Source organism: Capricornis sumatraensis, chromosome X (genome assembly GCF_032405125.1).
Source record: "Capricornis sumatraensis isolate serow.1 chromosome X, serow.2, whole genome shotgun sequence".
NCBI classification, from domain to species: domain Eukaryota; kingdom Metazoa; phylum Chordata; class Mammalia; order Artiodactyla; family Bovidae; genus Capricornis; species Capricornis sumatraensis.
In genome coordinates, this window is record NC_091092.1 from 97,363,236 (window position 1) to 97,378,902 (window position 15,667).

The 15,667-nt window shown below is 38.2% G+C and overlaps 1 protein-coding gene across 1 annotated transcript; it reads left to right on the plus strand.

Annotated features, from left to right (window-relative positions):
* The first annotated feature begins 670 nt into the window (after positions 1-670).
* Positions 671-1,420, plus strand: SPIN4 (spindlin family member 4). The gene has a single exon (XM_068962918.1). The coding sequence runs from the start codon at positions 671-673 to the stop codon at positions 1,418-1,420; it is 750 nt and encodes a 249-aa protein (XP_068819019.1).
* The last annotated feature ends 14,247 nt before the right edge of the window (positions 1,421-15,667 follow it).

Here is a 15,667-nt window from a genome sequence, read left to right on the forward strand (position 1 = left end):
ACTGTGTGGACGAAAGCAGTGTGAGCACTAACCCGCCCTGCTGCTGCTGCTGCTGCTGCTGCTGGCTGAGCGGAAGGCGGAATGGCGGGGGCGGGGCCGAGGCTGAGGCTCTGGCGGGCTCTGAGGGGTCGGGTTCCCGAAGCGGCAAAAACCCTGGCGCCAGAGTTAGGCCGAGCAGAGAAACATTGCTAAACCGAGGCCGCACGGATTTCTCAAAGAACCGCCGCCACCGGCGACTTTGGCGCTGCAGCCATCCTCTTATCTCTTTCCCGTCCTCTCCTCCGTCTCCGTTCCGCATCCATCGCACCATCGATAACAGCTAAGTGGTCAATTCTGGGGACTTAGGGTTGGGACTCGGGGCGGGCTCAAGGCGCGGACAACACACGCAAGCCCGCCATCTCCAGCGGCAACCGCCACTGCTTGCAGATACCTCTCCGGAGCGGGAGAGAATACTGTCAAGAGGCCCCCTCTGTTTTAGTGCCCAGATTTAGAGCGTTTCTGCCAAGCCTTAGTGAGAGTCTTGCCTTTCGGGAAAGGAGGAGAACGGACAGGACAGGATCTGTCTTTTTTGGGAGATCACGAAAAAAGGATCTCATACTGGATAGTGTTGACTTTTTGTTAGTTCAATCTAGCAAGTGGCAACGTTGCTGAGCCTCCTTAAACCCTAGCCATGTCGCCCCCAACAGTGCCTCCAATGGGTGTAGATGGTGTGTCCGCATACCTGATGAAGAAAAGGCACACCCACAGGAAGCAGCGGCGCAAGCCCACTTTCCTCACCCGTAGGAATATCGTTGGCTGCCGCATTCAACACGGCTGGAAGGAAGGCAACGAGCCTGTGGAGCAGTGGAAAGGCACCGTGCTTGAGCAGGTTTCCGTGAAGCCCACTCTCTACATCATCAAATATGATGGCAAAGATAGTGTGTATGGGCTAGAACTGCACCGAGATAAGAGAGTTTTAGCGCTAGAGATCCTTCCTGAGAGAGTGCCAACTCCTCGCATTGATTCGCGCCTGGCAGATTCCCTGATTGGCAAGGCCGTAGGTCATGTGTTTGAGGGTGAGCACGGTACGAAAGATGAATGGAAGGGCATGGTCCTGGCGCGAGCTCCTGTGATGGACACTTGGTTTTACATCACCTATGAGAAAGATCCAGTCCTTTATATGTACACACTGCTGGATGACTACAAAGATGGTGACCTGCGCATCATTCCAGATTCCAACTACTATTTCCCTGCAGCAGAACGGGAGCCTGGAGAAGTTGTCGACAGCCTTGTGGGCAAGCAGGTGGAGCACGCCAAAGATGATGGGTCCACGAGAACCGGCATTTTCATCCACCAAGTTGTGGCCAAGCCATCTGTTTACTTCATTAAGTTTGATGATGATATTCACATTTATGTCTATGGTTTGGTGAAAACACCCTAAAGAATCATTATACTATTGCAGAAGTTGTGGAACTATTAAATGTAAAATATGTTGTGTGAACTTTTGAGAACAGTTTTGGTGCCAGAGGTTAAAGAAGTTATTAATTACTGTGCACCAAATTTACATTGACTAGTTCCACAGTTTTTCCCCAGGTATACTTTGGTACTTTTTATATTACCTTGTTCTGTAATAAAATTTTTAAATAAGTTGCTAATAGAAAATTGAAAAATATTCATAAAATTTCAACAATGGAAAACTAGATAAAGAAAAATAAATGGTGTATACACACTATATCTTCCCCTCCTCCATTCTCTGCCTTACCATTTTTTTTTTCTCCCCAGGTAACAAATGTTAAGAAGATAATTTATATCTTTCCATGTTTTCTCCATTTTCCTAAAGGAAATTTGTTGTCCTTTCTACAGAAACAGCAAGCCACATTATTTCTCTGTAATTGCTTTTCTCACTTAACATATCCTTCTGGTCAGTAACTACAGATATCTCTCTATCTCTCCCATGCCTTTGTCTCTTTTCCATCTCCCCCTGGAATTTATTTCTGTATATGGTATAAGACAGAGGTCCAACTATGCATTGTACTTATATTGAATGCCTGATTGTACCATCACATTTGTTAAATGAATGACTCATTTCCCTTTTCCTTCTATTTCTCCTTGTCTTCCTTCTTTCTAACAGCTGCATACACAGTACATACTTATTTACCAAAATGATACAATTTATGTACCATTACATTTTTGATGGTCTTTTAAGTTATTTTCTTTTTTTCCACCATAGCACTGCTACAATACATACTGGTGCTTTTATTTCTATAGAGTAGCTTCCCAGAAATTGGACTGCTAGGTAGGTGTATATTTAATTTTAAGAATTACTACAAAATTGCCATCCAAAATGAAAGTGATCATTTTCCAGCATCTCCTACAGCAGCACATTTTGGCATTTGCAAACCTGAATGGTGAAAAATTACATAGCATTGTCTCTTTATTTGACAAACTCAATGAGTGTTTTGTTTTTATCTTTTACTGTTTGGACTTTTTGTGATTGCTAATTCTAACTTTTGCTCATTTTCTATCAAATAGTTGGTCTTTTCCTTATAAATCTGTAGTAATTCTAAATATATTTTCTATATGGTACTTATTAGTCAGTTGTAGCCCACATGTGTTATGATTTTCTCCTTTCTATCATTAATATTGACTTTATTGATATCTCTTTTTTACTGTACATTTTTTTTTAATTTAGATAGATTCCTATCTCCTTTTAAGCTTTTATGTTTCTTGTCTTTTTCAGCTGAATGCTCCCACCCTTAGTCATACAAATATTTACCTACATTCTTTCCACATTAAAGCCCCCTCAACGTGTCACTAATAACTATGTGATCCATCAGGAATTTATTTTTGTGTATGGCATAAGATAGATGTCCAACTACACATTTTGTTCACGTTGTATACTTGGTTATGCTATCACATTTATTAAATAAATCACCCATTTTCCAGTTTCTGAGCCAGTATCACATTATTTTAATTGTACTAGCTTGACCATAAACTTTGGACTTTGGTAAAGCAAGTCCCCTGTCACTAGTTGTTTTTTTTTTCCTTTTATGTAATTTGTCCTAGACATTCATTCTTTCATATGAAATTGTCAGCATTCTTTCCACTTTTTAAAAAAAGTGTGATGTCTTAAAACTGTATTACATTTCTGCATTTCTATTAGAGGATGATTTTAATAGTAATATTAATTGTAAACACTTGAGAATTTTGGTACATCATTAAAATCTTTTGGTTGTATTTTTGTAATGTTCTTCATATAGGTTCATCACGTATGATTAAATTTATCTCTAAATATTTTTGCAGTTTTTGTCACATTTTGAAATGTATCTTCCTCCTCATTTGTATTTTTGGAAATATATACAAACTAGAGTTATTTTCCTTCTATTTTCATCTTACAAAGTCCTCTGAATTATACTGGGTCTTTTAAATAGAATATTTGGGACTTTTTAGATATACAATCATCTCACCTGCAAATAAAGATCATTTTATTTCTTACAATGTTTATATTAATTATTATTACATTATCTGGATTCTCAAAAAAAATGTTGAATAATGATTATGACAGACATGCCTGTCTGGTTCTTAATTTTCATGGATTTGTCTTTAGTATTCTCTATTAATATGACATTTGCTGTTGGTTATTGGTAAATAGTCATTAACCATTAACATGTTTAGGGAATTTCATCTTTTCCTGTTTCACTTAACATTATTACTAAAAGTGGCTCCTGAAGTTTATCAAATATTTTTCAGTGTCTATTGATAAAATAGTATGATTTTTTTCCCTTTAATTTGTTGGTATAATAAATTAGAGTGGTAGGTATTTGATATTGAACCAAATTTGTGTATCTGGAATAAATCCCACTTGGTATAATAATCATGGTGTAATAATCATCTGATATATTGCTCGATATTATTAATTAATATTTTATTTAGTATTGTATTTACATTTCAAAGTGAAATTGTATTTTACAAGTTTTGTTATTAAAATTGTGCTAGCTTTAAAAAATGAAATTACAATTTTTCAACCATTTTTCTGTGTCCTGGAGTAGTTTAAATAGCCCTAGAATTATTTATTCTTTAAAAACAAGCTAGTAATGAGCTATAAAAACAGTCTAATCCTGGTGACAATTTCAGTGGTAGATCTTTAATCCACTTTTTTATGTCTTCAATGATAATTGGTTTATTCAAGCTTTCTGTTATAAAGGAATGTATATTACTCTGAAATACAAAATTTAAAGTTTTTTCTATTACAGGCTTCTTGCTTGTATTATTCAGATGCTTTATGTCTTTGTGTGTTGTATATGCATATATCTTAGATATGTTCAGTTTTGAAAACATTGTAATAAAACCATCTCTGACTGTTTTAAATTCTCTTTGAATTTTATTTTGAAAAATGAAAACATAGTATGGAAAGTATGAAAGACATAAGAAACATCTATTTACTTTCACTTAGAATTAGCAAATGTCAACATTTGGCATATTTGCAAAATATAAAGTTTCCTTCCTCTGCAGAGAGAGACACTATCATGAATTTAGCAGGAATCTTGCTTATGTTTTATAATTTATTGAAAATATGCCATAGTTGATAATAGTATTGATTTCTGTGTTTAAAAAAATTCAACATGAATAGTAAACTTTAAATTATGTGAAATTTCTTTTAGTTTTTGTTGTATGAATCTTCTTTTTGTTTCCAATTGGGAAATGAATTGCAACTTCAAAAATAACAGTAACACTGACCTTAGAATGCAAGTTTCTGTTCGAGGTACTTTTGCCACTCCTGATACCCAGGCTTGGCCCTAGCCACAGCACTGGCAATTGACTAAAAAAGACAAAATTTCACCTCTCAAGGACATTTTATCCTGACTGTAGTGAGGCAGCTATCCACCACCCACCACTGACCTCAAGATTACAAATAGACCTTATATTTTTCCATGATAATATTGGAGCTACCCTACTTTCTGACACTCAGAATTAGGGCTGCCCCCAATCCTGGAGCTGTTTAAAGAGTTTTGGAGAAAGCAGTGGACGAAACAAAAAGCTTCCTTTAACACATGGTCTTTTATCTTTCAAGTAACCTTCAGGCAAATAACAAGATGTAAGGTGGGCACAAAATACTACCAAACAACATAAAAAGAGTGTAATAAATTTCATTAAAGGTTTAGGTGAGTGAATATGTACTAAGTGACAAACTATATAGTTTGTCTTTAGACTGCAACAAAAAATACAACTATATATACATTTTAGATATATAATGTTGTTTCCTAGCCCCTGCTCTCTCACTTGGCCCCAAGTCCTGAACCAAACATTGTATTATTCCATGATGACATTGGACTTTTAACATATAGTAAAAGAGTGAGGCTCAGCCCTGGCCTAGAACCTGGAAACAGAGCAGTGAACAGTCTAAACAAAATCATTGTTATTTTAAAGGGAGATAGAAGACATCCATGACCACCCTTATACCCCTGACCTTTAGGACTTATATTATCTCATCATGATTTGGAAATATCCCACAACTTTTTAGTCAGATCAAATTTTCACTCTGGGTCTAACTCTGTTTTAGAAGTTAAGTATACAGCAGTGAGCAAAATATGGAACTACATCTTAGTGGGAAGAAGATAGAAAAAAAAATTCAATGTAGAATTCTGTGTTCACCATCTATGTATTTATCCCCTAACTTTCTGGCCTCCTCAACTAGAACTAAATTTCAGATTATTTCATGATAAAATTGATATCATACCTGCTTGCTTTGAGTCAGAGGGAGGCTCAACCTTGACCAGACAGTGAATAAAAACTCTATTCTCTTGAAACTTACATACATTCTATTGGGAAGAGACAGACTGTCATTCCCTTCTTCTTGGACCAACAGTCTAGAATCAGGTCTTTAATTCTTCCTTGTTGATAGCAGAGTTCTCTCAAATTCTGACACTAAATTAGAGGCAGGACCACAAAATAGTTATGACAGGTATAGAAGAGGGAAATAGCCAGAAAAAAATCCTTCCTTCAATAGTGCTTTTAGTTTTCATCATGCTGAGAGGAGACAGATTCCCCCAACACACCTTATAGGTACATCAGATTGTGATGATGGGTTTGAAAAAAAGTAAAGCAGAGTAAGTAACAGAGAAGGCAATGGCAACTTACTCCAGTACTCTTGCCTGGAAAATCCCGTGGACGAAGGAGCCTGGTAGGCTGCAGTCCATGGGGTTGCTAAGAGTCGGGCACGACTGAGTGACTTTACTTTCACTTTTCACTTTAATGCATTGGAGAAGGAAATGGCAACCCACTCCAGTGTTCTTGCCTGGAGAATCCCAGGGACGGGGGAGCCTGCTCGGCTGCTGTCTATGGGGTCGCACAGAGTCGGACACAACTGAAGCGACTTAGCAGCAGCAGCAGCAGCAGCAGAGTAAGTAAAGAAACAGTGTAGGGTATTGGGCATACTATTCTATATATATGGATAGAGAAATCCTCTCAGAACAGACAACATTTGAGTAAACACCTGAATAAATTGAGGGGGCTTCACAGGTAGTGGTAGTGGTAAAGAACCTGGTTGCCAGTGCAGGTACACATAAGAGACACGGGTTCAGTCCTTAGGTTGGGAAGATCCCCTGGAGAAAGGCATGGCAATCCACTCCAGTATTCTTGCCTGGAGAATCCCATAGACAGAAGAGCCTGACAGGCTGTAGTCCATTGGGTCGCAAAGAGTCAGACATGACTGAAGCAAATAGGCAGGCACACACGCTGAATAAAATGAAGGAGCAAATCACATTGCTGGTGCCTTGAGATGTAACGTGCCTGGAGGTTTGAGAAAGCAGCCTACTGTGGCCAGATTGGAAGTGAACAAGGAGGAGAATGGGAGATGAGATCAGAAAGTTCGTCAGGGGCCAGATCCATGTACAATCTTATCAGTTCAGTTCAGTTCATTTCAGTTGCTCAGTCGTGTCCGACTCCTTGCAACCCCATGAACTGCAGTACACCAGATCTCCCTGTCCATCACAGCTCCAGGAGTCCACTCAAACTCATGCCCATTGAGTCAGTGATACCATCAAACTATCTCATCCTCTTTCAGCCCCTTTTCCCACCTGCAATCTTTCCCAACATCAGTGTCTTTTCAAATGAGTCAGTTCTTTGCATCAGGTGGCCAAGTATTGTCGTTTCATCTTCAGCATCAGTCCTTCCAATGAATATTCCAGACTGATTTCCTTTAGGATGGACTGGTTGGATCTCCTTGCAGTCCAAGGGATTCTCAAGAGTCTTCTCCAACACCACAATTCACCATCAGTTCTTCAGTGCTCAGTATGAAGGCCAAAGGAACAGGGAGCCAAACGTATAAGTCACAGACCAAGTTTGAAGGCTTGGAAACCACAGTATCAATGTCTGATGGGAAGAAGATGGATGTCCCAACTCAGGCAAAGAACAAATTTGTCCATCCTCTTCTTTGTTCTATTAAGGGCCTCAATAAATTGGATATTTCCCAACACCATTGATGATGGTAATCTTCATTACTCAGTCTATCACTTCAAATACTAGTTTCTTCCATAAATTCCTTCAAAGAAACACCCAGGTAATGTTTTACCAGATATCTGGGTAGTCCAGTCAAGTTGCCACATTAAAATTAACCATCTCAGCAAGTAAAGGAGTATCTCATTGATGATTGCATACTCTTGACAGAGGAAATTATATATATTTTATTAATGTACAATATAATTACATGATCATAAAGATCTTCAGTGTATAATTCTCTGACTTTAGACACATGAATATACCTGTGTAACCTGTAACATGAACAATATTTCCATAATCTCAGAAAATTCCCAATGTCTAGTCATAATCACTTACTTGCCATTATCTGACAAGTTCCTTTTCTTATCTTTTTCTACTAAAGATTTATTTTGCCTGCTTTAGACCTTATATAAATGGAATAATACATATATAGTATAGTACTGAGTCTGGCTCCTTGCACTGAGCACTTATGTCCTTGAAATTATGTTGAAGCAGACATCAGTGATTTGTTTGTATTTATTTATTTAGTTTTGGCTGTGCTGGGTCTTCCTTGCTTTGTGCAGGCTTTCTCTGGTTGTGTCCAGCACAGGATACTCTTCATTGCAGTACACGGACTTCTCAGTGAGGTGGTTTCTTTTGTGGAGCAAAGGTTCTAGGTGCCCACAGGCTTCAGTAGTTGCAGTACACAGGCTCAGTAGTTGCAGCTCACTGACACTTGAGCATACTGGCTTCAGTAATTATGGCATGGGGGCTTAGTAGTTGTTGCTTATGAACTCTAGAGTGTGCTCTCAGAAGTTGTGGCACTCAGACTTAGTTGATCTGTGGCACGTGGAATCTTCCCAGACTAGGGATTGAACCCATATCCCTTGAATTGGCAGGTTCATTCTTATCCAATGGACCACCAAGGAAGTCCCCTTTTGATTTTATAATATCCCATAAATGGGCTTCCCTGGTGGCTCAGATGGTAAAGAATCTGTCTGCAATGCAGGAGACCCAGGTTCAGTGCCTGGGTCAAGAAGGTCCCCTGAAGAAGGGAAAGGTAACCCATTCCAGTATTCTTGCCTGGAGAATCCCAAGGACAAAGGAACCTCATGGTCTATATATGTCCAAGAGTTGGACATGACTGAACAACTAACACATTATATAAATATATCACTATTTGTTTATTTCCCATTATTGGATATTTAGATTATTTCAGGTTTTCATTAGGTAAAAGAACACCTAAGTTCTAAGGATAAGAATCTTCGAGTGTTTTTGTGCAAGTATTTATGCAGTCATATTTTTTCCATGTGTAAAATGGCTATGTTGTATCACAAATGGATGTATAACTTTTATATACACTAGCACACCACTTTCCAAAGTACTTTAACAATTTTATACATACACAGCCAAGTTTGAGAGTTCCAGTTGCTCCATATCCTTGCCAGTTTTATTAAACATTTTAAGGATTTCAATGGATATGTAGGCGTATCTTTTCTTTTTAAAGATTGAAGACTTTTTGGTTTCAGTTTTATATATATTGGAGAAGGCAGTGGCACCCCACTCCAGTACTCTTGCCTGGAAAATCCCATGGATGGAGGAGTCTGGTAGGCTGCAGTCCATGGGATCGCTAAGAGTTGGACACGACTGAGTGACTTCACTTCCACTTTTCACTTTCATGCATTGAAGAACGAAATGGCAACCTGCTCCAGTGTTCTTGCCTAGAGAATCCCAGGGACGGGGGAGCCTGGTGGGCTGCCGTCTATGGGGTCTCACAGAATCAGACATGACTGAAGCAACTTCGCAGCATATATATATATATATATATATATATATATATATATATATATATATCACAAAATTTCCTATTTTAATCATTTTATGCACAATTCAATGACATTAATTACACAACTCACACAAATATGTAGCCTTCATCACTGTTTCCAAATTTTTTCTTTAACATCCCCAAACAGAAACTCTGTAACCACTCAACACTTAATACCCTATTATCCTCTCACCACAGCTACTGATAAGCTCTAATACATTTTCTGCTGTATGCATTTTCCTATTCTACATGTTTCATACAACTAGAATCATACAATATTTGTCCTTTATCATCTGCTCTGGTCAAACAGCAGATGGCAAGAATGAGTACTGACATCTTAGGAATCAGTGATCTAAAATGGACGGGAATGGGTGACTTTAATTCAAATAATCATTACATCTATAACTGATGGCAATAATCCCTTAGAAGAAATGAAGGAGTCTTCACAGTTAAAAAAAAAATTGTCTGAAATGGAGTACTTGGGTGACATCTCAAAAACAACAGAATAATCTTCATTTCCCAGGCAAACCATTCAACATTACAGTAATCTAACTCTATGCCCCAACCACTAATGCTGAAGAAGCTGAAGTTGAACAGTTCTATGAAGACCTACAAGACCTTCTAGAAGATATCTTTTCATCATAGGGGATTGAAATGCAAAAGTAGGAAGTCAAGAGATACCTGGAGTAACAAGAAAGTTTGGCCTTGCTGTATAAAATGAAGTAGGGCAAAGGCTAATGGAGTTTAGCCAAGAGAACACTCTGGTCATAGCAAACACCCTCTTTCAACAATGCAAGAGATGACTCTACACAAGAACATCACCAGATGTTCAATACTGAAATCAGATTGATTATATTCCTTGAAGCCAATGATGGAGAACTCTATACAATCAGCAAACTCAATACCTGAAGCTGACAGTTCCTCAGATCATCAACTCCATATTTCAAAATTCAAACATAAATTGAAATAAGTAGCGAAAACCTTTAGACCATTCAGGTATGACCTAAATCAAATCGCTTGTGATTATACAGCATAGGTGACAAATATATTCAAAAGATTATATCTGATAGACAGTGTGCCTGAAGATATATGGATGATTTGTAACATTGTACAAGAGGCAATAACCAAAATATTCTCAAGAAATAGAAATGCAAGAAGGCAAAATGGATGTCTAGCAGAACTAACGAATACCTGAGAAAAGAAGCAAAAAGAAAAGGAGAAAGGGAATGATATACCTATCTGAAGACAGAGTTCCAAAGAGTAACAAGGGGAGATGAGAAAGCCTTCTTAAGTAACAATACCAAGAAGTAGAGAGAAATAAATAAAATGGGAAAGATTAGAGAACTCCCCAAGAAAATTAGAGATACCAAGGGAATATCTCATGCAAAGATTGGCACAATAAAGAACAAAAATGGCAAGGACCTCACAGAAGCAGAAGATATTAAGAACAGGTGGCAAGAATACACAGAACTGTATAAAAAAATGTTAATGACCTGTATAACCACAATGGTGTGGTCACGCAACAAGAGCAAGACATCCTGGACTGTGAAATCAAGTAAGCTTCAGAAAGCTTTATTAGGAACAAAGTTAATGGAGGTGATGGAATTCCAGCTGAGCTTTTCAAAATCCTAAAATGATGCTGTTAAAGTGTTGCAATCAGTATGCCAGCAAATTTGGAAAACTCAGCAATGGCTACAGGGCTTGAAAAAATCAGTTATCATTCTAATCCCAAAGAAGGTCAATGTCAAATAATGTTCAAACTATTGTACAATTGCACTCATTTCACATGCTAGCAAGGTCATGCTAAAAACCCTTCAAGCTAGGCATCCTGCTCAGTACATGAACTGAGAACTTCCAGATGTACAACCTGGATTTAGAAAGGGCAAAGGAACCAGAGGTCAAATTGCCAACATCTGTTGGATGATAGAAAAATAAAGAGAAATCCAGAAAAAAAAAATCTACTTCTGCTTCATTCACTATTCCAAAGCCTTTGACTGTATGGATCCCAATAAACAGTGGAAAATTCTTCAAGACATGGGAGTACCAGGCCACCTTACCTACCTCCTGTGAAACCTGTATGCAGGGCAAGAAGCAACAGTTAGAACTGGACATAGAAAAATGAACTGGTTCCAAATTGGGAAAGAAGTATGCCAAAGCTATATATTCTCACCCTGTTTATTTAAGTTATATGCAGAGTACATCATGCAAAATGCTGGGCTGGATGATGCACAAGCTCGAATCAAAATTTCTGGGAAAATATATCAACAACCTCAGATATGCAGCTGATATCACTCTAAAGGCAGAAAGCAAAGAGGAACTAAAGAGCCTCTTGATGAAAGTGAAAGATGAGAGTGAAGAAGTTGGCTTAACACTCAACATTCAAAAAGCTAAAACATTGGCATCCAGTCCCATCACTTCGTGGCAAATAGATGGTTAAAAAATGGTAACAGTGGCATATTTTATTTTCATGGGCTCCAAAGTCACTGCAGAAAGTGACTGCAGCTATGTGAAATTAAAAGACACTTGCATCTTGGAAGAAAAGCTATGACAAACCTAGACAGCATATTAAAAAGCAGTGATATCTCTTTGATGACAAATGTCTGTATAGTCAAAGCTATGATATTTCCAGTAGTCATGGACAGTTGTGACAGTTGGACCATAAAGTAGGCTGAGAACCAAACAATCAATGCTTTCAAACTGTGATGCTAAAGATGACTCTTAAGACTCCGTTGGACAGCAAGATCAAACCAGTAAAGAAATTAATAGCACTAATAATCACATTCATAGTTCAGTTCAGTTCAGTTGCTCAGTCGTGTCTCTGCGACCCCATGAATCACAGCACACCAGACCTCCCTGTCCATCACCAACTCCAAGAGTTTTCCCAAATTCATGTTCATTGAGTCGGTGATGTCACCCAACCATTTCATCCTCTGTCATCCCCTTCTCCTACTGCCCTTTATCTTTACCAGCATCATGGTATTTTCAAATGAGTCAGCTCTTCACATCAGGTGGCCAAAGTATTGGAGTTTCAGCTTCAACATCAGTCCTGCCAATGAACACCCAGGACTGATCTCCTTTAGGATGGACTGGTTTGATCTCCTTGCAGTCCAAGGAACTCTCAAGAGTCTTCTCCAACACCACAGTTCAAAAGCATCAATTATTCGGTGCTCAGCTCTCTTTAAGTCCAACTCTCACATCCATACATGACCACAGGAAAAACCATGGCCTTGACTAGATGGACCTTTGTTGGCAAAGTAATGTCTCTGCTTTTGAATATGCTATCTAGGTTGGTCATAACTTTCTTTCCAAGGAGTAAGTGTCTTTTAATTTAAAGGCTGCAATCACTATCTGCAGTGATTTTGGAGCCCCCCCCCCAAAAAAAAAGTCAGCCACTGTTTCCACTGTTTCCCCATTTATTTGCCATGAAGTGATGGGACTGGATGCCATAATCTTAGTTTTCTGAATGTTGAGCTTTAAGCCAACTTTTTCACTCTCCTCTTTCACTTTCATCAAGAGGCTTTTTAGTTTTTCTTCACTTTCTGCCATAAGGGTGATGTCATCTGCATATCTGAGGTTATTGATATTTCTCCCAGCAATCTTGATGCCAGCCTGTGCTTCTTCCAGTCCTGCGTTTCTCATAATGTACTCTGCATATAAGTTAATAGGCAGGGTGACAATATGCAGCCTTGACGTACTCCTTTTCCTATTTGGAACCAGTTTATTGTTTCGTGTTCAGTTCTAATTGTTGCTTCCTGACCTGCGCACAGATTTTTCAAGAGTCAGGTCAGGCGGTCTTGTATTCCCATCTCTTTCAGAATTTTCCACAGTTTATTGTGATCCACACAGTAAAGGCTTTGACATGGTCAACAAAGCAGAAATAGATGTTTTTCTGGAACTCTCTTGCTTTTTCGGTGATCCAGTGGATGTTGGCAATTTGATCTCTGATTCCTCTGCCTTTTCTAAAACCAGCTTGAACATCTGGAAGTTCACAGTTCACATATTGTTGAAGCCTGCCTTGGAGAATTTTGAGCATTACTTTACTAGCGTGTGAAATGAGTGCAATTGTGCAGTAGTTTGAGCGTTCTTTGGCATTGCCTTTCTTTGGGATTGGAATGAAAATTGACGTTTTCCATTCCTGTGGCCACTGCTGAGTTTTCCAAATTTGCTGACATATTGAGTGCAGCACTTTCACAGCATCACTTGTTGATTTGAAACAACTCAACTGGAATTCCATCACCTCCACTAGCTTTGTTCATAGTGATGCTTCCTAAGGCCCACTTGACTTTGCATTCCACAATGTCTGGCTCTGGGCGAGTGACCATACCATCTTAATTATCTAGGTTGTGTAGGTCTTTTCTGTATAGTCATTCTGTGTATTTTTGCTGCCTCTCCTTAATATCTTCTACTTCTGTTAGGTTCATACCATTTCTGTCCATTATTGTGCCCATCTTTGAATGAAATTTTCTCTTGGTATCTCTAATTTTCTTGAAGAGATCTCTAGTCTTTCCCATCCGTATGTTTTCCTCTATTTCTTTGCATTGATCGCTGAGGAAGGCTTTCTTATCTCTCCTTGCTATTCTTTGGAACTCTACATTCAAATGGGTATATCTTTCCTTTTCTGCTTTGCTTTTTGCTTCTCTTCTTTTCACAGCTCTCTGTAAGGCCTCCTAAGACAGTCATTTTGTTTTTTTGCATTTATTTTTCTTGGGGACTCTCTTGATCCTTGTCTCATGCACAATGTCACAAACTTCCGTCCATAGTTCTTCAGTTCTTGTCTATCAGATCGAATCCCTTGAATTTATTTCTCATTTCCACTGTATAATCATTAGGGATTTGATTTAGGTCATACCTAGTGAGTTTCCCTACTTTCTTCAATTTAAGTCTGAATTTGACAATAAGGAATTCATAATCTGAGCCACAGTCAGCTCCTGGTCTTGTTTTTGCTGACTGTATACAGCTTCTCCATCTTTTGCTGCAAAGAATATAATCAATCTGTGATATTAATCTGTTTTATATATATAATAAAATTATATATATATATATATAATCAATCTGTTATATGAATTTAGACATTCATATTAGCAATGTTAATTTCATGGTTTCTATGGCTAGGTAAAGTATTAACATTTATTTTCAGGGGTAATGATATTTTGCCAACATTTCTGTTCCTAAAAATTTATTTCAAAATATAATTTTTCAAAAATAAAACAAACAAACAAAGAGTAAATCAATCCTGAATATTCATTGTAAGGAATGATGCTGAAACTGAAGGTTCAATACTTTGGCCACCTGATGTAAAGAGCTGACTCGAGAGAAGAGACCCTGATGCTGTGAAACATTTAGAGAAAGAGGAGAAAGCAACAAGAGGAGAATGAGATGTTTGGATGGCATCACCAACCCACTGGACATGAGTTTGAGCAAATTATAGGATAGAGTGCTGGACAGGGAAGTCTTTTGTCCTGTAGTCCATAGGGTCGCAAAGAATTGTACATGACTTAATGACTGAAAAACAACAACAACAACAACAAATCTGATTTCAAAGGGCATGTTTATAAGTATCTTATATGTATCAGAACTTCATTCCTATTTATACCAGTGCTGAGCTGTGCTTCGTCACTCAGTCATGTCTGACTCTTTGTGACCCTGTCCATGTGGATTCTCCAGGCAGTAATACTGTAGTGGGTTGCAATGCCCTCCTCCCAGAGATCTTCCCAACCGAATCTTCTCACAGGCAGATTATTCACCATCTGAGCCACCAGGGTAGCCTAAGACTACTGGAATGGGTAGCTTATCCCTTCTCCGTGGGATCTTCCCAATCAAGGAATTGAGCCGGGGTGTCCTGCATTGCAGATGGATTCTTTACCACCTGAACCACCAGGGAAGCCCCCTATATCTGCCTATTTATGGTTAAATAATATCCCTCAAGTAATAACACACACTACACACCCATATATATTATATAGGTGTGTGTGTGTGTGTGTGTGTGTATACACACATGACATTTTGTTTATCCATTTATTTGTTGATGGAGACTTGGGTTAGTTCCACCTTTTGGTTACTGTGAATAATGCTACAATGTATATTGCCATACATGTACCTGTTTTCAATTCTGTTGATATATACCTAAGAATGGAATGGCAAGGTCATATAGTAATTCTACATTTAGCTGTTTGAGGAACTGTCAACTTGTTTATAATGGGTGTTTTACATCCTCACCAGTAATGTATGAGGATTGAAATTTTTCCATATTCTCATGAACAGTGAACACTTTTCTTTTTTTTTTCTATTATAGTCATCTTTCAGTGTGAAATGATTTTTGTAAGCATGAAATTCATTTTGGTTTTGGTTTGCATGTTCCTAATGACTAAGAAGGTTGAACATTTTTGT